A 24433-nucleotide genomic window follows, 5' to 3' on the forward strand; every position below is an offset into this window, starting at 1 on the left:
AGATTTGAGTTTTGAAAAGATATCTCTAGCTTCAGCGTAGAGACATACTAAATTCTGGGAGATGAATTAGAAGTGATGACTAGAATGGTGGCAGTAAAGAGAAAGGGACAGATGCAAGAGGTACTCAAAATTTAGGTGGTAAAATTGGAAGGCGTGCGGATTGATAATGTAAGACCTGCGGAGTTTAGGAATGAAGAGGTGTGAAAGGTGATACTTTGCTTTCAGAGTTGCTCAGGATGGCAACGTTCACTACTGTTCAGAGGAAAGAAACCATGTTTGGTTTTAGACGTCTTGAGTTTGAGGATGTTTCTGTTCAAAGGGACCTAGAGAAGGCAGTATGGATACATGGATCTGGAACTTTGACGATCCTGGGCCAAAGCTATAAATTTAGGATTTATTAGGTTGTTGTTGATTATTGAGATTGTCTAAAAGAGAGTGAAGAAAGAAGAGAAAGCAACTTAAACTGAGCCTTGAGGGGACTCCCGACTCCACTGGCCAAAGAGCCTGCAAAACGGAACAAAAGGAGGCAGCTGGGGAGAGGTTGGAGCCGATGGGAGGAGGTGCTGCAAAGAACCAAGGGGAGAGAGTCCGCCAGGAGTACGTCATGCTGCCGAGAAGTTGAAATAAGAACGGGATATAAAGACATCAACAGTTCTCAACAACTGAGTTTTCTGCATTAACATTTATAAAAATGTGCGTTTTCTTTTTATTTAGGCACATCCACTATGCTGCTTGCTAGAGTAAACTGCGCAGACTGGTCTCATGTGTGTACCGAGCAAAATGTTACCGAATTTCCTGTTGTAAAGATGTACAAGGAAGGCCAGAACCCGGTATCTTACACTGGTATGCTGGGAACTGAAGATCTCTTAAAATTTATTCAACTGTAAGTATTCAGCTTCACCCTAAGATTTTTTAAGTTTTAGATCTATTCAACTCCTAATTCCCTTACTTATTTGACACACCTTGGATAGGTTAAGGAAGTATGAACACTGATGAGAAGAACCTGTCTATTACTTTTTATCACTTTTGGGGAGATAGAAATTTTATTTAATGAGACTGATTTTTTTTTGTTTTGTTTTGAATAGTGTTGTCTTTATTTTGTCAGATGTTTATCCTATGGAATATACTAAGTTCAGTATATATATATATATATATTTTTTTATAAGCTGAGAAGTATTTTTTAAAATTAATTTTGACTATAAATATTCATCCAGCAACAGGATTTCATGCCCAGTGAACATTATGTCTGTCCAAGAAGCAGAAGAATATTTAAATGGGGAATTATATAAAGACCTAATTTCCTATTCTAGCATGTCAGTACTGGGACTGTTTAGTCCAACCATGACAAGAGGTAAGTGGAACTGAACATTTAAATTATATAATGTACAGTTGAAGGCTTGTTTACTTGTTTTCTTTTTAAAGAATTAATATCTTTTAAAGAGAACTCAATTGTAGAGAATTTTGAAAATACAAAGAAGTTTGAAGAAAAATAAAAATCTTTCGAGTTGTTAAATTTTAAGATAATTTCTTCCCTGTTTTCTTGTGAACTTATGTCTTAAATATTAATATACATTTTAATGTAATTGGGCTAGTACTGTGTATTTAGGTTAGTATCTGCTGTTTTTATTAACATTAAGTGGGTGCATTTTTCCATGTGATTAATATTCTTCAAAAACATCATGGCTGTATAATATTTGATTGGATGAATATACCATAATTTATTTAACTGTTTACCAACAAATAATTTCTTTTATTTCCTTTTTGCTTTGTATTGTAAAGAGTATTTTTATTTATGAGTCTTTGTGTAGGTTTTAGACTATTTAATAGCTATGGATTCCCAGTAGGTGAATAACTTTGTCTTCTGTAAACTGTATATGTGTTATTCATTTTTTTTTTAAAAAGGTTTTAGCATTTGTCTAAGGAATTACTATGAGATTATTATATACTAAAGATATTAAGCTTTTGTCATTTGATTAATATTCCAATTATTTCCCCCAGCTTGTTGTTTGCTTTTTAGCTTTGCCTAGTAATTTTATATGTAATAGTTAAAATTTTTTTCAAATTTATTCATTTTGAGATTTCTTCTATTGCTTTAGCTATAGAAAATCCTTATCATTTTGATTAGTTAATAGTTACCTGTCTCTTCTTGTTGCTTTATAATATTTTCTTATGCTATATTGTCTTGTTTTGAATATTCTTTTTTAAAATTTGTGAGTGATAAGACATAGATAACATGAAACTTAGCCTCTTAATCATTTATAAGTGTATAGTTAACTAGTGTTAACTGTATTTCTATTGTGTGCAAATTCTGATTTCCAGAACTTTTTCATCTTACAAAATTGAAACTCTTTACACGTTAAAGAGCAACTCCCTTTCCCTGTTTCCCTGCTGCTGCTAAGTCGCTTTAGTCGTGTCCCACTCTGTGCGACCCCATGGACGGCAGCCCACCAGTCTCCCCCATCTCTGGTATTCTCCAGGCAAGAACACTAGAGTGGGCTGCCATTTCCTTCTCTAACTCCCTTTCCCTGTTTCCCTAGCGCTTGGCAAACACCATTTTCCTGTCCATTTCTATGAATTTGACTACTCTAGTACCTCATGAAAGCCAGATCATGTAGTGTTTGTCTTTTTCTGAATAGCTAATGTATATACACATATCTTTTTTAATGTTTTCTATTTTATTCACTTTACCTATTGATACTTAGTCTATTTATTTTATAAAGCATGTTGAATATGATTGGGTTGTCTCTTTTTCTTTTTGACAACTTCTTATCTTTTTTGCCTATTGACTCTTCTAAGTGAACTTCAGCCATTTACACATATTGTCTAAACTTATTCAAATTTTTGTTGCTTGTTTTATGCTTCCTTGGTATTTTTTTTTTTTTTAATTTTGTTTTATTTTTTTAATTTACTGAAGGATAGTTGATTTATAATGTATTAATTTCAACTGTACCTCTGAGTGACTCAGTTATACACATATATTTTTTTAATATTCTTTTCCATTATGGTTTATCATAGGATACTGTAATATTTCCCTGTGCTATACAGTAGAACCTTGTTCTATATATATATAGAACTTTTTATATATATATAAAAGTTTGTATATGTTAATCCCAAACTCCCAATTCTTCCTTCCCTCACACTTCCCTCCTTGTCAACCACTAGTCTGTTCTGGTTTGTGAGGCTGTTTCTGTTTCATAGATATTTCATTTATGTTGTATTTTAGATTCCACATATAAGTGATGTCATATGGTATTTGTCTTTCTCTTTCTGACTTACTTCACTGTCTGATAATCTCTAGGTCCATCCATGTTGCTGCAGATGGCATTATTTCACTCTTTTTCATGGCTGAGTAGTATTCCATTATATATGTATGTACCCCATCTTCTTTATCTGTTTATCTGTTGATGGACATTTGAGTTGTTTGTGTCTTGGCTATTGTGAATAGTGCTTCTGTGAACACAGGGGTGCTTACGACCCTTCAAATTTTAGTTTTGTCTAGTTTTATGCCTAGGAGTGGAATTACAGAATCATATGGCAACTCTATTTTTGGGTTTTTGAGTAACTTTCATATACTGTTTTCCTATAGTGGCTGCACCATTTTATATTCCCACCAACAGTATAACAGAGTACCTTTTTCTTCACACCCTTTCCAACATTTATTATTTGTAGACTTTTTAATGATGGCCATTCTGACTGGTGTGAGATGGTACCTCATTGTAGTTTTGATTTGCATTTCTCTAATAATTAATGATGATGAGCATCTTTTCATGTGCCTGTTGGCCCCTGTATGTCTTCTTTGAAGAAATGTCTGTTTAGACCTTCTGCCCATTTTTTCAATTGGGTTGTTTGTTTTTTTGTTATTGAATTGTGTGAGCTGTTTGTATATTTTGGAAATTAAGCCTTTATTGGTTGCATCCTTTGAAGATGTTTTTTCCCAGTTCATAGGTTATTTTTTTGTTTTATTTTTGGTTTCCTTTTCTATACAGAAGCTTGTAAGCTTCATTAGGTCATATTTATTTTTGCTTTTATTTCTATTTCCTTGGGAGACTAACCTAAGAAAACTAATTCATCTTATTTTTGATGCATTTCAAATTAATGCTTTTGCCTTCAGCTTTGATACAATGCTTATACTAAGAAGTTTAATTTGTTTGTTTTACATAGTATCATTGGTTTTCCGTAGTATCATAAGCCTACCAGTGGGCTTCCCTGATGGCTGAGATGGTAAAGAATCTGCCTGCAAGGCAGGAGCCCCGGGTTCAATCCCTGGGTTGGGAAGATTCCCTGGAGAGTGGAATACCCACTCTAGTATTCCTACCAGGAGAATTCATGGATAGAGGAGCTTGGCAGGTTATAGTCCATGGGGTCGCAAAGAGTCGGACACAACTGAGCAATTAGAACTCTCTCTACACTGTTGGCTATAGTGTTCTTTGAATATTAAAACCTCTCTATACTTAAACTGCCTCTCTTTACTTTTTTTGTCCTTCAAAGGACTGTGTCTTTCAATAAGTTTTAAAGAGAGAGTCCACAGGACATTTATTCCAACCAATGGTGTTGCTTAGAATGTTATTTTCTTGGCTTTGGAGATGGATGGCCTCTTGACTGGGTAGCAAAAAGTGTTTTTTTCATCATGTCAACTGAGGGAAAAAAAAGCACAATGTGAGAGTTGTGAGTTAAGTTTTATTGGGGGGCAAAATGAAGATTATAGCCTGGAGCCAACCTCTCCGATAGTTTTGGGGATCTGCTCTGAAGAGCTGAGCGGGGAGGCAATATATATGTAATTGTGGTGAAGAGGATTACCTGCGGTCAAGCACACGTTTTAATAGAAGACTGCTGCTAGTCACAATGAGCAGATGTCTCTGTTAATGATTTTAGTGCTGCTTTTCTAGATACGAAAAGATATAAGAAATTGGGTCCATAAAATCTTTTGAAAATATCTATCTGAAGGCTTGTTCTGCCAGTTTTGCCCAGAGTGCAGAGTGCCTCATTCCTGATTTCCACCCTGAACTCCTTTCAGGGTGTGTTCAACTGAACACAACTAAAATGGTTGGTTGCCTTATCCTTACAGAGGCAGATGGCAAGTAACAATGTTTAGTTGGCATTCTCATGCTGTTTCCATTTATGTAGCAAACTTCCTCTTTCGTTTTTCTTTTATTTAAGATGAATTTCAAAGTCTGAATGAAATATTTTAAGAGTGTTTGTATGGGAAGAAGATCCCCAATGTCCAGCATTATAATTGTATATAGGTGATACTATTAACTATTGATTCTTATTAAATTTTGCTTTCTAAAAATTGCTGTCTAGTAATTTTTGCTTTCTACTTTGTCTTCAAAATTAAAAAAAAAAAAAAGAACTCACTAGAAAGAAGAATAAGACTGTTAATGTGTGCCATGTGGCTTACCATCTTAGAAAGCAAAATCCAGAAGGCGTAACTTTTTAATTTCTATTCTATGAAAAATCATGAAGTAAATGCCTCTATGTTTTACTCCTTTTTCCCTTTCTCATGTTTTTTCACCCACATTGACCTTGTTTTCTGCCTACCTCAGGTGCCTGGTGTCCTGAAGTTCTTGTTTATTATTTACACTGGGCCTCCTTCTGAAAAGAATTAGTCTTTAGATAATAAAAAGCACAAATACAATAAAATCATTAAAACAAGGATAAGAGTCAAGCAATAAAAGTAGGAGATAATTAGGTAGAATACCTAGAAACAATGCAGTGATCGTAAAACTTAACCCTGAGCAATCTGGTAGCAAATAGAAACAAAGATGAAATTTTTGCCAATTATCATCATTATATAATAAATGGCAAAATACTAGTTAGGGTGCTGAGTCACCCATAGAGAAAATATTTCTCTAATTGTACATGCTGAGGGGAATTTTTCATATATGTGTGTATATACATATGTATTTTATTTAGAGATCGACATAGGAACAGTGTGTTGTTTAGTCGCCAAGTTGTATCCAACTCTTCTGTGAGCCCATAAACCGTAGCCTGCCAGCCTCCTCTGTCCATGGGATTTCCCAGGCAAGAATACTGGAGTGGGTTTCCATTTCCTTCTCCAGGGGACCTTCCTGACCCAGGTATTGGACCCACATCTCCTGCATTGTCAGGCAGATTCTTTACCACTTAGGCACTTGCATGACCCCCAGAAACACTGTACTTGACCATATTTCTATACAAATGATGATAAAATTTACATATAATTACCTCTCAACATACTTGAAAAGCATAATGCTGAAGTATTGATACATAAAGGTGGTTCTGGTGTACCAGAATGGTGTAGTCTGGGTATGATGCTTTTTTTTACTGGCTTGGTTGCTTTTAAGCCTTTTAAGTCAGGTATTAGTTCCTCTTCTTTTTTGTTTGTTTTTGTTTGCAAAAACTATCATGGGATAGTTGTTGGACTTTCAGCGTCTACTGAATGAGAAAACATAAAACAATAAAGGGCTCTTATGAATCATAAAATTTTTATGTTCATTTTGATTATATTCACAAATGCTAACTACCAGCATTTGCTGAGCACTTTTTGTATGAGATACTAATTGTTATTCATGTAGATTCTAATGGTTTGAAGACTAATGTGAGTCCCGTGAAAGCTGAAATGTCTCTTTTATCTGCTGGTTTATTTTTCAGGCCCCTCCACTAGAAAGTTACTACTTTTCCCCTTATAGTTAATAAATACTTTGTGGGAATATAATTTAAAACTCTGTAAATGTCCTGTTTGGAGAAGGCGATGGCACCCCACTCCAGTACTCTTGCCTGGAAAATCCCATGGATGGAGGAGCCTGGTAGGCTGTAGTCCATGGAGTCGCTAAGAGTCGGACATGACTGAGCGACTTCACTTTCACTTTTCACTTTCCTGCATTGGAGAAGGCAATGGCAACCCACTCCAGTGTTCTTGCCTGGAGAATCCCAGGGACGGGGGAGCCTGGTGGGCTGCCGTCTATGGGGTCACACAGAGTCCGACACGACTGAAGCGACTTAGCAGCAGCAGTAGCAAATGTCCTGTTTCTCATCTTACTTTGCATACTGGTTTTAGAATCCACTCTCTGCCTGAAAGAGGCATTACTATGATAGTTGCCAAGTGGGCACTTTCCAATTCCATTATTCCTTCTACCTTTATTAGTTGGCATACTACTCGTTTGTTTATCAGTATGGTTAGCTGAGTTCTTATTTTATTCAATGGATTATAATCAGCCGCTATCATTAATTTGCTCAGGTTGTCCTAGGATCCCTTTCATCCTATTATACTTTTTTCCCCATCATCCCTGGTACCTGTGACCTTTTGATATGTCTCCATTGTTTTTTGAATGTCCTTTTGCCACAAAATGTTCCCAGCCCCGTTCCTAGAATCAGCTAGTTCTCCAGGGAATCCAGTTTCCTTTAGTGAGACATTGAATCTAAAAGCTGAGATCTAGGGGTTAGGAATGCTTTTAATTACTGGGGTGTTCTTGCCTCTTGCTAACAGAGCTAAAATACAGATGAATCTACATATGTGTGTGTATAAATATAACTATGTAATAAAATGTAACAGTGGAAAGAAGCAGTATTGTTAAATTAATGTATTTATTTTATGCAGTTAAATATGCTTAAAGTTAAAACAACTAAATATTGTAAGTCACTATTAATATTACGTTTCAAGTATATTTATAGTGGTTAAAAAACTTTTTATTTAGATAACTGATCATTTCCTTATATTTGGGTTGGCATATATTCTGACATACATGGCAGTTTTCACCAAAAAGGAGAATGTGCCTGGTTTCAAACATTCAAAGGGGAATTTACACTTTGATTTAGTGGAAACGGATATAGATCTGAGGTCTACAGTCTTAAATACTCCCATTCCCCAAGGAACTCTTGGATTTATGAACAAGTAGACTCATAAAGAGCCTTCCAAGAAACATATTCATGAGTTTAGAATCTTATGAATGAGCAAATTATATGGAATGTTAGTGTCTTTCCCTGCTGTTTTTTATTTAAAAAAGAAGATGCTAAAACAGATTCCACTATGTCACTGCTTTAGGTAACAGTCATCAATTATGGATCAGAATTTAGGGAAATTTCTCTTAGAAATGAGAGTGTAGGCACTCAGTTCCTTCTGGTTGCCTTGTTTTCTTACGTATCTTTTCTAGCTTGGTATAGCACAGGCTAAGGAAAATGTTTTCATGGATTACTCATGTCTCACTAACTTGATGATCATAAATGAGCTCTCAGTGCTGCTTGCAGCTGGATCTTGCCACCCTAGTAAGTGGCTTTACTACAGTGTCTCTCAGTCTTGTGGAAAGCATGCCTCATTTTTAAAGACAATCTGGTGATTACCCAGTGTTAATGGTGTTGGTGCTCACATCACAGACATAGTACTGACTGCTAAGCGACAGGTCTTCTGGGTTCAGCACGCCCAGACCTCTAGGTGCTTTATGATTCGGCTCTTCCATCGTTGTGTTTCTGTTTGAACTGCTGTGAACCTTTCATGCAGCCAGCCGAGGTATCATCTGACCTTCAGTTGGCAAGAATACATCATTTACAAAAGTCCATCTCTGCTCTTTGCTCATTAGTCTATAGCTGTTTAATTCAGACTTGCTTCTGGGTTGTAAGATCCAGAATATGCTATTATTTATGAAAATGTATTCACAAAACCTAGAGATAATAGTTCTTGTTTTGAATATGCATATCATAACAAATGGGACAAGACTAATACACAAAGTAATCAAAGTTCAAAAGTAACGAAAACACCTTACAGAAAAATACAGGAAATGAAAAAAGAAGATGCAAATCCCTCGTAATTGTAGAACCCTAACACAGACAGTGTCAGAGGACTAGAATTTCCAGTCTTCTGTCTTTTTCTATGCATATAGGTCCTTTTAGGTTTTGTGGTATAAGGTGTGCATCGTTTCACATACCTGCTGTCTTTCCAGGCTCCATATAGCACAGCTGTCTCCATTTACCTTGCCTTAGGAGTAGATTACGGAGAAGGCAATGGCACCCCACTCCAGTACTCTTGCCTGGAAAATCCCATGGGCGGAGGAGCCTGGTGGGCTACAGTCCATGGGGTCACTAAGAGTTGGACACAACTGAGTGACTGCACTTTCACTTTTCACTTTCATGCATTGGAGAAGGCAATGGCAACCCACTCCAGTGTTCTTGCCTGGAGAATCCCAGGGATGGGGGAGCCTGGTGGGCTGCCGTCTGTGGGGTCGCACAGAGTCGGACACAACTGAAGCAACGTAGCAGCAGCAGCAGGAGTAGATTAAAAGGCAACAAATATTTATTTAACAAATTTGTATGATCAGAACCCTATAAATCTTATAAATTACAGTTGACCCTTGAAGACGAAGGGGTTTGGGTTGCTGACCCCCTGTGCAGTGAAAAATCTCCATTCTGCTGTCTCTGCCTTAAAAACAATTGGTTTGATAAATGATCTACCCAATGGCAGGAAGCTCAGTTTGGGTAGAATTAGGACTCAAAGCCTCTTTCTTTTGGTTCCACATATTTGTCATCTCTGATTGAGATCTCCCCATCTCCCCATTATGAACTCCCCATCTCTGAGTTTATGGAGAACATAAACCTTTCCTCACACCTAGTTTAAATGTCTATAAAATGAAAATACAGGTACTCTATTTATTGAAAAAAATTCATGTTTAAGTGGACTTGTGAATTCAAACTCAATGTTGTTCAAGGGTCAACTGTACATTTAGAGTACATTTATTTTCAGAACATTACGATATGTACATTATCTATGTTGCATTATATTAACGTACATTTTTATAATAATCAAATGTCATGATAACACAGGTTTATTTTAGAACCAACAAGGTATGTAAGGTCTGCACTTGTTTAGTCACTCAGTCATGTCCAGCTCTTTGTGACCCCATGGACTGTTGCCCGCCAGGCTTCTCTGTCCATGGACTTCTCCAGGCAAGACTACTGCCATGGGTTGCCATTTCCTTCTCCAGGGAACCTTCCTGACCCAGGAATTGAACCCACTTCTCCTGCTTTGGCAGGTGGATTCTTTACCACTGAACCACCAGGGAAGCTCCAGGGTCTATACTGAAATATATTTATAATTAATAATAAAGCACTATCATCTATAAATCTGTTCATCAGTTGAATAGCACATATAACTTTAAAGGTTTCAGATTTTTATCTTGTTTGTATATTTATAGCCAAAGAAGAGTTCACTGAAGCAGGAAGCTACCTAAAAGGATATGTTACCACAGGAATTTATTCTGAAGAAGATGTTTTGAGACTGTAAGTGTATTATAATTTTAGGGAGGAGGAAGTTTGCAAAATAATGTATTACCTGTCTTCACATGATTCTTTTTAAGGAAAATAGGGCAGCAACATACCTAAATTTTTAATTTCATCCTGGGAAAATCTGTAAAGTACTATCTGGCTATTTAGAATTTTTACATACTCAAAATTCTTCTTGAGGCTAGAGCCCTCCATGAGGCAACATTGGATTCATACCGCTTCATCTTCCTATAAAATTTTTCCTCTTTGGATTCTGTTACCTGCAGTTTAAATTCTTTGCAGTTATAGTTTTTTGAGGAATTTTACATCTTGAGTGTCTGGGTTTTGATTTGCCATCAAGGTATGCATAAAAATCAGAGTTTTTACATATTTCTCCCAGAGTTTTAGGTGATGAACCGATAGTTTTACTTACTTTTGTTATTGCAGACGTACACGTAAGCAGTGCTTTTTATAGCCACTTAAGTTGCTTTATTTGTAGAATTTGGGGCTCCTGTAAACTATCAAATGTTTCAATTGCTGCAGAATGAATGAACTGAAAATTTAGACGTTATTAATACACATCACATTCTACACTAACGACTCATCTTCAGATGCACGTGGAGTTGTTTGTGTTTCTTACCCTCTGACTATATTATTTCCAATTGTGATTTCTGAGCTTAATTAAATCTTTCATCCTGAACACTGGTGACGCATTTGATGATTGAGCTCCTGTTCTATCCAAGAAATCAGTGACTTTTGAAAAGTGAATACCGAACTCTAGACTTTTAGGGAATATGACACATGGCTATTCACTGACACATGGCTATTCAACTGACACATGGCTAATCACCCACTGTCTTCTAGACCAGTAGTTTTCAGAGTATGTTTTGTTTATAACTAAGAGCACCTTCCAGGTAATCTGAAGACTGGGCAGTAGAAAGCCCAGTCTTCAGATTTATACTTTGTTTTTAGCATGAATTACGTTTTTGCATGATATAAATGTTACCATATCACTGGTAATTTCACACAGTCATTTTTCCTGTTTAGTGATTTTCTTTTAGGTTTAGTTAGCAAAAGTAGTGGTAGGAGAAAGCGGATTTCAGGTTCTCTTTCAATGGAGAGAGCTCAGACTCTGTATCTGGAATACCTCAGTGTGAATTCTGTCTCTGCTATTTATCACTCTTTCATCATCTGTAAAATGAGGATTATAGGGCCATTCTGAGGGTTAAATAAAAATGTAACTAGAAGCACCTGGTATAGTGCCTGGCAAATACAGGCCTATTCTCATAAATGCCTATCTCCTTGCTCAGCAGTTTGGTGAGCAGTCCATAAAGTTAAGAACCATTCAGTGTGTTCCTAATCCTGTTTAGACATTTTCTTGATGAGTAACTTGTCTAGGAAAAGAAAAACCTGGCTAGATTAGTATCTGTTGTTTTCTTCTAATCGAGGTTGTCAAGGCTCTTGAACTTGCTCAGATAGCCTCACATAAGAGCTAAGTTTGCCTGGAAATGTTTTTTTTTTTTCTTTTTTCTTAGTAGGGCTTCCCGTTTGCTGCTTCCATTGTGACTTCTTTGCCTAACTGTTCATGTTTTCGATGACTTGCTGTATTTTGGTTGGGAATTTTAATACTCCGTTTCTCCACAGGTCAAGTAAATATACCGTAACTCTTCCAGCCCTGCTGCTTGCCAGACACAAAGAAGGCAAAATAGAGAGCATTCCATTAGTTAACGTCCATGTGCACGACATAGTTCAAATAATAACAAATGCATCACTGGAAACATTTGTGAGTATATAATAAGGATGTTTGAAATAGAATCTAGAGCAGTTAAAGGTAGTGTAAAGAACTTTGCGTGTTTTAATACATGGTTTTCCATCTTTTGTTGGCACAGGGCTTGATGTTTGGTGAGCTCTAGATTCATTGGGTTGCTCGGTTTTATTATTCACCCATCATGCGTATAGCTTCTTTAATCCACTGCCAAAAGTCTACATGTCTTTGGATTATTTTTCTTGCTGAGATGCTTGTGGCTGATGGCTGGTTGAAGTACTCCATCTGGGCTGAAACTTGGCAAGAAGCAAGTTTGGATTCCAGAGAGCGGCATGCTAGGCTTCCAATCCTTGCTTGCCTCCTTACTGGCTGTATGTCAGCGTCTCTCCACATGTGTAAAATGGTTATTGTAAGGACTGAATGAGAATGGGTGTTCAGTGCTCTGTGTACAGTGTTTAGCCTGGTAAACACTCAGAAAATGTTAGCTAGTATTGCTTACATTGTTGTAGAGAAAAATATGTTTTATCAAAGTCCTTTTCTGATGCCTACTTTGTATAATAGTGGATTTAAAGGCACAACAGATGTAACCTGCATTTCTTGATTTTGATTGTTTTGCATTAATATTAAACAGAGCTAGACTATTATAAATTGATACTTTTCTACATTTCTAAAGTGACATGGGAGCAGTATTATCAACTATAAATACTGAATGAATATCCTCTTGTTGTTGTCTTTTGTCATGATGATCTAAACAATATTACATTTTAGGCTAAAGAATGTGTTAAGTCATTTTTTGGCCTCAGTCCCACTAACTCCCCTTCCCTAATTAAAGTTACGGTTTATAATTAATCAAGTCATTAAAATTTTTAGGATGCGGTTTTCTAAATTATTTATTAAAGTAACATTTTTGTTTTTAATGACTTTATTAAATGACTGTCTCTTTAGCACATCCATAGTGTTAATATTTTTGGAATTTTTATAAGATGTTAGCTTTTTTCCCCAGATAATACAGAAAACTATAAAGAAGAAAATTAGAATAAATCATAACTTCTTTAACCAAGCTTAAATTTAGGGATAGATTTTCCCAAACTTAAAAAAATTCCATGAGTGCTGTTGTTAAATTTCCTAATGCTGCTTTGTGTTAGAGCTTTTAAGTCGAGAGCATCAGTGACTGTATACAGTAGCTAGCTAGGAGTAAGCTATCTTCTGGCCTGCCCTTAGGTACTAGAAAGACTCCCTCTGGATAGGAAAGAGCAGTGGATGGCCAGATGGTAAACATTTTTTATATAACATCAAACTTTTATTTTAATGAACCTGATGACAAATTAGTCCAGGTAAATAATGCTCATAGTTAGTTAAATGTTAGTTGCTCAGTCTTGTCCAGCTCTTTATGACCTCATGGATTGTATGTAGCCCACCAGGTTCCTCTGTCCATGGAATTTTGCAGGCAAGAATACTGGACTGGATTGCCATGCCCTCCTCCAGGGGATCTTCCCTGGGATTCAATTCCCTTGCAGGGATTGAACCTGCATCTCTTATGTCTTCTGCATAGGCAGGCAGGTTCTTTACCACTAGCGCCACCTGGGAAGCCCGGAGAATGACATGTATACCATCTATGTAATGGCTCACAAATTCATATGGCCAACACAGACCTTGGGCCTGCTCTCCAGGCTCCTATATACAGTTGTCTACTTGACAGTTTGTCTTGAATGTCTTTGAAAGTGAAAGTGGTAGTCGCTCAGTTGTGTCTGACTCTTCATGACCCCCCCGCCAGGCTCCTCTGTAGAGTTTTTCAGGCAAGAATATTGGAACTCTCTAGGCAAGAACACTGGAGTGGGTAACCATTCCTTTCTTCAGGGGATCTTCTCAACCCAGGGATTGAACCTGGGTTTCCTGTATTGAAGGTAGATTCTTTATCATCAGAATCATCAGGGAAGCCCCAGATCATAGCTAATTACATGCTAATTAACTATGTAGTTATTCCAATTAAGCAATAGTATATTTAAGGCTGTCACACTTAGAACTATTTGTTGGGTAATATGTTTAGCATTTTTCTCAAATACATTGAGTTCATTTTTGTGCTTTTATTATAAATAAGAATATGGGAACACACATAATTATAGTCTCTTATATACTCAAATAGCCAACACTCATCTTCCAGTAACCACATTTGATGACCTTTTCTTCTCTGAGTAGCCTCTTGAGTAGCAATCAAAACCCTTGATTGTGCTTTTCCTTTTTAAGATTCTCTCTTTTTTTGGCTTTTGCAGTTCCGTCCTCTCCAGGTACACCTTCAACCGTCTTGCCACTCTAGAATTACATCTTCAACCATTTTTTCTTCTTTTGCTACATTCATTCTTTGGGAGACTTAGTATCTATACCCATAACTTATATGGGTCATTATACCAGCTGATGAATCCTAACTTTTGAGTTTCTAATCTTAACTAAACTCGGATAACTCTTAGTCTTTCTTTCCTGACAGGAAAGAGCAATGCCTGCCACTACTGGCCTGTCTTTCCACAAATTCATACTCTAGTTAGTCATCTAAAACAGGCCTGACCGTGTGACTTATTTGGTACAAAATCTTCTCAGTATTTCTGGGAGCTAGAAAGAAGCTCTCTAGTCATTTTCCCACAGCCATATTTGCTTCTGCCTGCCTGAGTCTGGTACACTTCACTATCACTGTTCCCCAGATACTCTGTATGCCTAACACCTGTCTGCACTCTCATTCACCTCTCTGTTCCCTGTATCTGGAATCCCCACTCTAGCACACACTTCAGTCTGTAAAGGTCTTTTTCCTTATCCAAGGCCCAGGTCAAATATCACTTCCTAAAATCACCCATGAGCTCCCCTACCTTGTTTTTTAGTTTTAATTTAGAGGCAATAGGCTTCCTTATTTATGCTCAGTCACTTCAGTCATGTTGGACTCTTTACAACCCTATGGGCTGTAGCCCACCAGGCTCCTCTGTCCATGGGATTTTCTAGGCAAGAATACTGGAGTGGGTTGCCATGCCCTCCTTTGGGGGAACTTCCCAACCCAGGGATCAAACTGTGTCTCCTGCATTTCAGGCTGATTCTTTACCACTGAACCACTGGGGTCTTCTTATTGTCGTACATTAAAATTTTTTCTTGGATCACAGCAGTTTGCACACTTGTCTCCTCCTCTAAACTATGAACTCTTTGAGGGCAGATTAAGCATCTTACTTCTTTTTGATTCAGTACTCAGCATAAGGGGCTTCCTAGGTGGTGCACTGGTAAAGAATCTGCCTGTCGATATAGGAGACACGGATTTGATCCTTGTGTCAGGAAGATCCCCTCTGGCAGTCTGCTCCAGTATTCTTGCCCAGAAAATCCCATGGACAGAGGAGCCTGACAGGCTATGGTCCATGGGGTCACAAAGAGTCGGAAACAACCAAGAGACTGAGCACACACTCATGCACCCACCCAGCATAAGATCTTAAAATTCTCAATAAATTTTTGAATTGAGCTGTGATGGCTCCATCACACCATATCCATCAAATCTGTTCTGCTGGTTTGATAAGAACTGTCAGTTTTAGGAAGGGGACATAACTCATGTAGAAGAGAAATGACGATAGTTAACATAAGACAACATGGGGGAGTTTGGAGAAAAGGGGATCTAAGATTTAAATCATGAAAGAGGAAGGTGTGAGAAGAGGATTTTGAGTGGTCAAAGGGAAAGAATTCAAAGAAAAATGAAAACTGGCAGAGGAAAGTGGCTTTGAGAACTAAGTAGGGAGAAGTATGTGCCAGAGTTCGGTGTTTGAGGGTGAATTGGAGGTGATTGGCACCATAAAAAAATTGTTCATTTGGATTTCTAGTGTGATCCAGTGAAATGGCATACTGGTAAACAAAACCCCTGGGTGCTAGTTTCATTTAACTCTTCCTCCTACTTAGCTGTGTGACTTCAGCAAGTCAACTTCTCATCCTTGGTTTCCTCATCTGTCAGCTGGGGATTTGTTTTCTGATGTAGGAAGATTTAATCCAGCTCACAAGTATATCCAGAAGATGAATTAATAGATGTGATACTAAAAATGGAAAATGGTAGAAGCCTTTAATACTCTTAAGTCACTGCTGTTTTTAATCCTAAGTCTTTTAATTTTGTTTCTTACTCTTTCCAATTCTTGTTAATAACAGCCTAAACAAATTGTCTTCTACAAATATATTTTTTAAAAATGTTCTCTTTTAATTAATAAAAAGAGTAAGATTTCTTATTCTTACTACTTTTTCTTTATTTTAAACCACCCCAAAATAAGATCCTTTAAAATTTGTTTTAGCATATTATTGGATTACTTTAATTATGCTAAAAACTCAGTTTTGAAACAAAGTAAGACTTATTAATTTTTAAGTAATCATAGATGTTAAAAGATTATATCTTTAAAGCTTAGCTTATATATTTGTTTAAATTTTATGCTAGAGGAAAAATACTTGTCATATGTGTGTTGACTAGTTTGATCCAGATTTTAACATAAATTACTAGAAATGCTACATGCTTAAAAAACAAGGAGCTCCTTTATTTTCAAATTCTATTAGTAGTTTTATTTTGAAATAACTAATTCATTATTGAAATAAGATGAGTTTAAATAAAAAACACTCTTGAGATTCATACTTGTTAATCAATATAGTAAAATCTCCACTTAAATGAAAATTTGTTTGAAATACATTTTAAAAACTAACATGCATGAGTGATTTGAACATTATTTTCTATTTTATGTATTATAACTTCCCATTTTTTCTTGATTTGTTTTGTTTTTAAACAGCCAGAGATCACTGTGGAAAATCTTCCCACTTACTTACGACTTCAGAAACCATTACTTATTTTATTTAGTGATGGTGGCATAGATCTTCAGCATGAAAAAACAATACTGAGGCTGGCAAGAAAGAAATACTTGGATTCAGTTACCCCTTGTTGGTTAAATCTGTAGGTATATTTTTATTTTTTAATATGTAAAAAGTAAAGAAAGTAATAAATATTATTAAGTTTTCATTAGGGAATGAAACTACCTTTGGAGTTAATGTTATTAAACCAATATAAAAGTCATCATTTTAGTAATTAACCCGCCTCAGATGGTCTGAGATGATCTTGTTTTAGATTGAATTCTGTTTTACAATAAATTCTTTTTTTTTGCTGTGAGTTTTTTTTCAGCTTTATTCAAGCATAACTGACAAATAAATTTGTAAGATATTTAAAATGCACATTGAGATAATTTAAACACAATGCATACATGTATGCATTGTGAAAAAACTCTTCATCTAGTTAATTAACACATCCATCACCTCATATATTTGTTTTATAAATGTAAATTTTGGGATGGGGTGGAGTGAGAACATTTAAGTTCTACTCATGTAGCAAATTTCAATGATACAGCACAGTATTATCAACTATAGTCACTGTGTTATACATTAAATCCTTAGATCTTATTCATCTTGCAACTGAGAAGTCTGTTTCCTTTTACCAGTCTCACCTTCTTTACCCCACCCTGCAGTCCCTGGCAACTTTTCTATTCTGTTTCTGAGTTTGACTTTTTTTTTTAGGATTCCACATATTAGTGTTACTGCTGTGTAGCATTTGTCTTTCTCTGTCTGTCTCTTTAAGTATCTTCTTATTTTATAGTTTGTAGCCATTTATAGTTTGTAGAGTGCCTGATGAACTATGGAATGAGGTTCGTGACATTGTACAGGAGACAGGGATCAAGACCATCCCCATAGAAAAGAAATGCACAAAAGCAAAATGGCTGTCTGAGGAGGCCTTACAAATAGCTGTGAAAAGAAGAGAAGCAAAAAGCAAAGGAGAAAAGGAAAGATACACACATCTGAATGCAGAGTTCCAAAGAATAGCAAGGAAAGATAAGAAAGTCTTCCTCAGCAATCATTGCAAAGAAATAGAGGAAAACAACAGAATGAGAAAGACTAGAGATCTCTTCAAGAAAATTAGAGATACCAAGGGAACATTTCATGCAAAGATGGGCTCGATAAAGGACAGAAATGGGATGGACCTAACAGAAGCAGAAGATATTAAGAAGAGGTGCAAGAATACACAGAAGAACTCTACAAAAAAGATCTTCATGACCAAGATAATCACGATGGTGTGATCACTGACCTAGAGCCAGACATCCTGGAATGTGAAGTCAAGTGGGCCTTAGAAAGCATCACTACAAACAAAGTTAGTGGAGGTGATGGAATTCCAGTTGAGCTATTCCAAATCCTGAAAGATGATGCTGTGAAAGTGCTGCACTCAATATGCCAGCAAATTTGGAAAACTCAGCAGTGGCCACAGGACTGGAAAAGGTCAGTTTTCATTCCAATCCCAAAGAAAGGCAATGCCAAAGAATGCTCAAACTACCGCAAAATTGCACTCATCTCACATGCTAGTAAAGTAATGCTCAAAATTCTCCAAGCCAGCCTTCAGCAATACGTGAACTGTGAACTTCCTGATGTTCAAGCTGGTTTTAGAAAAGGCAGAGGAACCAGAGATCAAATTGCCAACATCTGCTGGATCATGGAAAAAGCAAGAGAGTTCCAGAAAAACATCTACTTCTGCTTTATTGACTATGCCAAAGCCTTTGAGTGTGTGGATCACAAGAAACTGTGGAAAATTCTGAAAGAGATGGGAATACCAGACCACCTGACCTGCCTCTTGAGAAATCTGTATGCAGGTCAGGAAGCAACAGTTAGAACTGGACATGGAACAACAAACTGGTTCCAGATAGGAAAAGGAGTACATCAAGGCTGTATATTGTCACCCTGCTTATTTAACTTCTATGCAGAGTATATCATGAGAACTCCCAGCCCAACGCTGGGCTGGAAGAAGCACAAGCTGGAATCAAGATTGCCAGGAGAAATATCAATAACCTCAGATATGCAGATGACACCACCCCTGTGGCAGAAAGTGAAGAGGAGCTAAAAAGCCTCTTGATGAAAGTCAAAGAGGAGAGTGAAAAAGTTGACTTAAAACTCAACATTCAGAAACTAAGATCATGGCATCCAGTCCCATGACTTCATGGCAAATAGATGGGGAAACAGTGTCAAACTTTATTTTGGGGGGCTCCAAAATCACTGCAGATGGTGACTGCAGCCATGAAATTAAAAGACGCTTACTCCTTGGAAGGAAAGTTATGACCAACCTAGATAGTACATTAAAAAGCAAAGATATTACTTTGCCAACAAAGGTCTGTCTAGTCAAGGCTATGGTTTTTCCAGTGGTCATGTATGGATGTGAGAGTTGGACTGTGAAGAAAGCTGAGCGCCAAAGAATTGATGCTTTTGAACTGTGAAACTCTTGAGAGTCCCTTGGACTGCAAGGAGATCCAACCAGTCCATTCTGAAGGAGATCAGTCCTGGGTGTTCTTTGGAAGGATTGATGCTAAAGCTGAAACTCCAATACTTTGGCCACCTCAGGCGAAGAGTTGACTCATTGGAAAAGACTCTGATGCTGGGAGGGATTGGGGGCAGGAGGAGAAGGGGACGACAGAGGATGAGATGGCTGGATTGCATCACCGACTTGATGGACGTGAGTCTGAGTGAACTCCAGGAGTTGGTGATGGACAGGGAGGCCTGGCGTGCTGTGATTCATGGGGTTGCAAAGAGTCGGACACAACTGAGTGACTGAACTGAACTGACAGCCATTTAATTTTGAGCTGACATGATCAGATACTTGACTATACTTTGAAATAAATATATATTGATTATATCGGGACAAAATTGATGATCCTGTGGACTGTGTCTGTTTTTTTATTAAAACTCTCATGCTGCCATTTTTCTCCTAAGAGATATACAGTACATACCTCATGTTAAAAGAAACGTTTTACGACTCTGATTACTAGTAACGTAGTTATAGACCTCTTGATTTTTAGGACTTATTCCGTAAAATAAACTTCCTGGTATGGTGCTGTATTTAAAGGTGAATGTTTTACAAACAGTTGTTCTTGTTATTTTGCTATAGAAAGAAATATTCATTAACATGTTCAGTTGCTCTCTTTTCTAGGAAGAAGACGCCAGTGGGGAGAGGAGTCTTACAGGCATATTTTGGTACCCTGCCTCCCCTTCCTCTTCTTGTTGTGGTGAATCTGCATTCAGGTGGCCACGTGTTTGCATTTCCTTCAGACCAGGCTGTCACTAAACAGAACCTTTTATTGTGGCTGAAGAAATTAGAAGCAGGACTAGAAAGTCCTATCAGTAAGTTTCCTGTTTTAATGTGTACAATTTTACATTTTGTTTCATGGATTTTTAAACTCGAATTATAGCTGATGAATGCTAGAATTAATTGAATTGTAATGTTTGTAAATATTCTAAGTATTAATATGCTGATAGCATTGTCCATACAGTCTGCTCTATGGTGGATATTCTTACCCACAGAAAGTGAGTGCTGTTATATTAAACTTAATAATAGCTAAACATTTATTGAATGCTCAGTAGGTATCATGCACAAAGTTACATGCTTCACATGTATTATCTCGTTTATTCTCACAGGAGTCATAGGACATACCTGTAGAAGAGCTAAATAACTAGTTCAAAGTCATATAATTAACCAGTAAATGAGGAAACTTGGATTTCAACATGGCTCTGTTGTACTCCAGAGCCAGAATTTTGAACCACAAGAAAATAGATCTTGGCCCAGAATTCACAATGCTGGTTTTATGACATGCCATGAAAGTGAAAGTGTAGTTGTTCAGTGGTATCCAACTCTTTGCAACCCCATGGACTGTAGCCCACCAGGATCCTCTGTCTATGGAATTCTCTAGGCAAGAATACTGGAGTGGATTGCCATTTTCTTCTCCAGGGGATCTTCCCGACCCAGAGATCAAACCTGGGTCTCTTGCATTGCAGGCAGATTTTTTACCGTCCGAGCCACAAGGGAAGCCCAAGACATGACATGCCATAGTTGCTATTTTTCTAAAACCACTGTGGGTTTGTACTTGTGGCATAGATGTGTTTGTTAGTTTATGTACAGTTGTGGCAACAAGCCTGTTGCTATAATTTAATTAACATGTAATAACCTACATCATTAGTCTGTTGAGGAAATAGTGATGTTATGAAGTTTCCTAAGGCACTTGTAAAGGTTTTGTTATTGGAAAGCAAATGAACTATTTTATAATAACATATAATGCTGTTCATGACTGAGTTCTGCAATAAGTTTGTGTATGTGTGTATGTGAACACATGTGAATATATGTGTACATGCACACACACAATTCTGGTGTATAAACTCCAATTCAGTGTTTCTCTGTCTCTCAGCTTGCATTTTGTGAATCTATCACTATGTATGTTTATGCATATTTAATCATATTCTTGAATTTATTTAAGTGTCAATGGTTGCAACATTCTTTTTCTTCCCAGGAGGTCTATCCATTTCATTTTTGTTAAATTAGGCAGTTTTAACTAAATTCTTATGTCTAAATAGTCTATAGATATTTAGATATTGAAATACAATTCACATACCATAAAGTACACTCTTTTAAAGTGTACTATTCAATGTGTTTTGGGGTTTTTTTTGTTGTTGTTGTTATATTCGCAAGATTGTACCATTCACAACCATTACCACTACTGAATTTTAAAATATTTTCATCACCGCCTAAAGAAACTCTGTACCCATTCACAGTCACTCTCCATTATCCCCTCTTTTCATTCCCTAACCCCTGATTTATCTTCTGTCTTTCTGGATTTGTCTAGTCTAGACATATCTTTTTTTTTTTAATATAAATTTATTTATTTTAATTGGAGGTTAATTACTTTACAATATTGTATTGGTTTTGCCATACTTCAACATGAATCCGCCACAGGTGTACATGTGTTCCCAATCCCGAACCCCCCTCCCTCCTCCCTCCCCATACCATCCCTCTGGGTCGTCCCAGTGCACCAGCCCCAAGCATCCTGTATTCTGCATTGAACCTAGACTGGCGATTCGTTTCATATATGATATTGTACATGTTTCAATGCCATTCTCCCAAATCATCCTACCCTCTCCCTCTCCCACAGAGTCCAAAAGACTATTCTATACATCTGTGTCTCTTTTGCTGTCTCATATACAGGGTTATTGTTGCCATCTTTCTAAATTCCATATATATGCATTAGTATACTGTATTGGTGTTTTTCATTCTGGCTTAACTTCAGTCTGTATAATAGGCTCCAGTTTCATCCACCTCATTAGAACTGATTCAAATGTATTATTTTAATGGCTGAGTAATACTCCATTGTGTATATGTACCACAGCTTTCTTATCTATTCATCTGCTGATGGACATCTAGGTTGCTTCAATGTCCTGGCTATTATAAACAGTGCTGCGATGAACATTGGGGTACACGTGTCTCTTTCAATTCTGATTTCCTTGGTGTGTATGCCCAGCAGTGGGATTGCTGGGTCATAAGGCAGTTCTATTTCCAATTTTTTAAGGAATCTCCACACTGTTCTCCATAGTGGCTGTACTAGTTTGCATTCCCACCAACAGTGTAAGAGAGTTCCCTTTTCTCCACACCCTCTCCAGCATTTATTGCTTGTAGACTTTTGGATCGCAGCCATTCTGACTGGCATGAAATGGTACCTCATTGTGGTTTTGATTTGCTTTTCTCTGATAATGCGTGATGTTGAGCATCTTTTCATGTGTTTGTTAGCCATCTGTATGTCCTCTTTGGAGAAATGTCTATTTAGTTCTTTGGCCCATTTTTTGATTGGGTCATTTATTTTTCTGGAATTGAGCTGTAGGAGTTGATTGTATATTTTTGAGATTAGTTGTTTGTCAGTTGCTTCATTTGCTATTATTTTCTCCCATTCTGAAGGCTGTCTTTTCACCTTGCTTATAGTTTCCTTTGTTGTGCAGAAGCTTTTAAGTTTAATTAGGTCCCATTTGTTTATTTTTGCTTTTATTTCCAATATTCTGGGAGGTGGGTCATAGAGGATCCTGCTGTGATGTATGTCGGAGAGTGTTTTGCCTATGTTCTCCTCTAGGAGTTTTATAGTTTCTGGTCTTACATTTAGATCTTTAATCCATTTTGAGTTTATTTTTGTGAATAGTGTTAGAAAGTGTTCTAGTTTCATTCTTTTATAAGTGGTTGACCAGTTTTCCCAGCACCACTTGTTAAAGAGATTGTCTTTAATCCATTGTATATTCTTTCCTCCTTTGTCAAAGATAAGGTGTCCATATGTGCGTGGATTTATCTCTGGGCTTTCTATTTTGTTCCATTGATCTATATTTCTGTCTTTGTGCGAGTACCATACTGTCTTGATGACTGTGGCTTTGTAGTAGAGCCTGAAGTCAGGCAGGTTGATTCCTCCAGTTCCATTCTTCTTTCTCAAGATTGCTTTGGCTATTCGAGGTTTTTTGTATTTCCATACAAATTGTGAAATTATTTGTTCTAGCTCTGTGAAAAATACCGTTGGTAGCTTGATAGGGATTGCATTGAATCTATAGATTGCTTTGGGTAGTATACTCATTTTCACTATATTGATTCTTCTGATACATGAACATGGTATATTTCTCCATCTATTAGTGTCCTCTTTGATTTCTTTCACCAGTGTTTTACAGTTTTCTATATATAGGTCTTCAGTTTCTTTAGGTAGATATATTCCTAGGTATTTTATTCTTTTCGTTGCAATGGTGAATGGAATTGTTTCTGTAATTTCTCTTTCTATTTTCTCATTATTAGTGTATAGGAATGCAAGGGATTTCTGTGTGTTGATTTTATATCCTGCAACTTTACTATATTCATTGATTAGCTCTAGTAATTTTCTGGTGGAGTCTTTAGGGTTTTCTATGTAGAGGATCATGTCATCTGCAAACAGTGAGAGTTTTACTTCTTCTTTTCCAATTTGGATTCCTTTTATTTCTTTTTCTGCTCTGATTGCTGTGGCCAAAACTTCCAAAACTACGTTGAATAGTAATGGTGAAAGTGGGCATCTTTGTCTTGTTCCTGACTTTAGGGGAAATGCTTTCAGTTTTTCACCATTTAGGATAATGTTTGCTGTGGGTTTGTCATATGTAGCTTTTATTATGTTGAGGTATGTTCCTTCTATTCCTGCTTTCTGGAGAGTTTTTATCATAAATGGATGTTGCATTTTGTCAAAGGCTTTCTCCGCATCTATTAAGATAATCATATGGCTTTTATTTTTCAATTTGTTAATGTGGTGTATTACATTGATTGATTTGCAGATATTGAGGAATCCTTGCATCCCTGGAATAAAGCCCACTTGGTCATGGTGAATGATCTTTTTATGTGTTGTTGGATTCTGATTGCTAGAATTTTGTTAAGGATTTTTGCATCTATGTTCATCAGTGACATTGGCCTGTGATTTTCTTTTTTTGTGGGATCTTTGTCAGGTTTTGGTATTAGGGTGATGGTGGCCTCATAGAATGAGTTTGGAAGTTTACCTTCCTCTGCAATTTTCTGGAAGAGTTTGAGTAGGATAGGTGTTAGCTCTTCTCTAAATTTTT

General features: G+C 36.9%; 1 protein-coding gene across 3 annotated transcripts in view; it reads left to right on the plus strand.

Moving 5' to 3' along the window:
* TXNDC16 (thioredoxin domain containing 16) overlaps positions 1 to 24433 on the plus strand; it is a 92928-nt gene that overhangs the window by 63327 nt on the left and 5168 nt on the right. For all 3 annotated transcript variants that reach the window (XM_070378494.1, XM_070378493.1, XM_005899959.3), the window contains 6 exons: positions 715 to 883; positions 1215 to 1351; positions 10161 to 10245; positions 11872 to 12010; positions 16771 to 16931; positions 19995 to 20185. In XM_070378494.1, the coding sequence (XP_070234595.1) occupies positions 715 to 883; positions 1215 to 1351; positions 10161 to 10245; positions 11872 to 12010; positions 16771 to 16931; positions 19995 to 20185 (882 nt within the window). The remainder of the gene's footprint in view (positions 1 to 714; positions 884 to 1214; positions 1352 to 10160; positions 10246 to 11871; positions 12011 to 16770; positions 16932 to 19994; positions 20186 to 24433) is intronic.

The sequence above is a fragment of the Bos mutus genome, chromosome 10 (assembly GCF_027580195.1).
Source record: "Bos mutus isolate GX-2022 chromosome 10, NWIPB_WYAK_1.1, whole genome shotgun sequence".
In the NCBI taxonomy this organism is placed as follows: Eukaryota; Metazoa; Chordata; class Mammalia; order Artiodactyla; family Bovidae; genus Bos; species Bos mutus.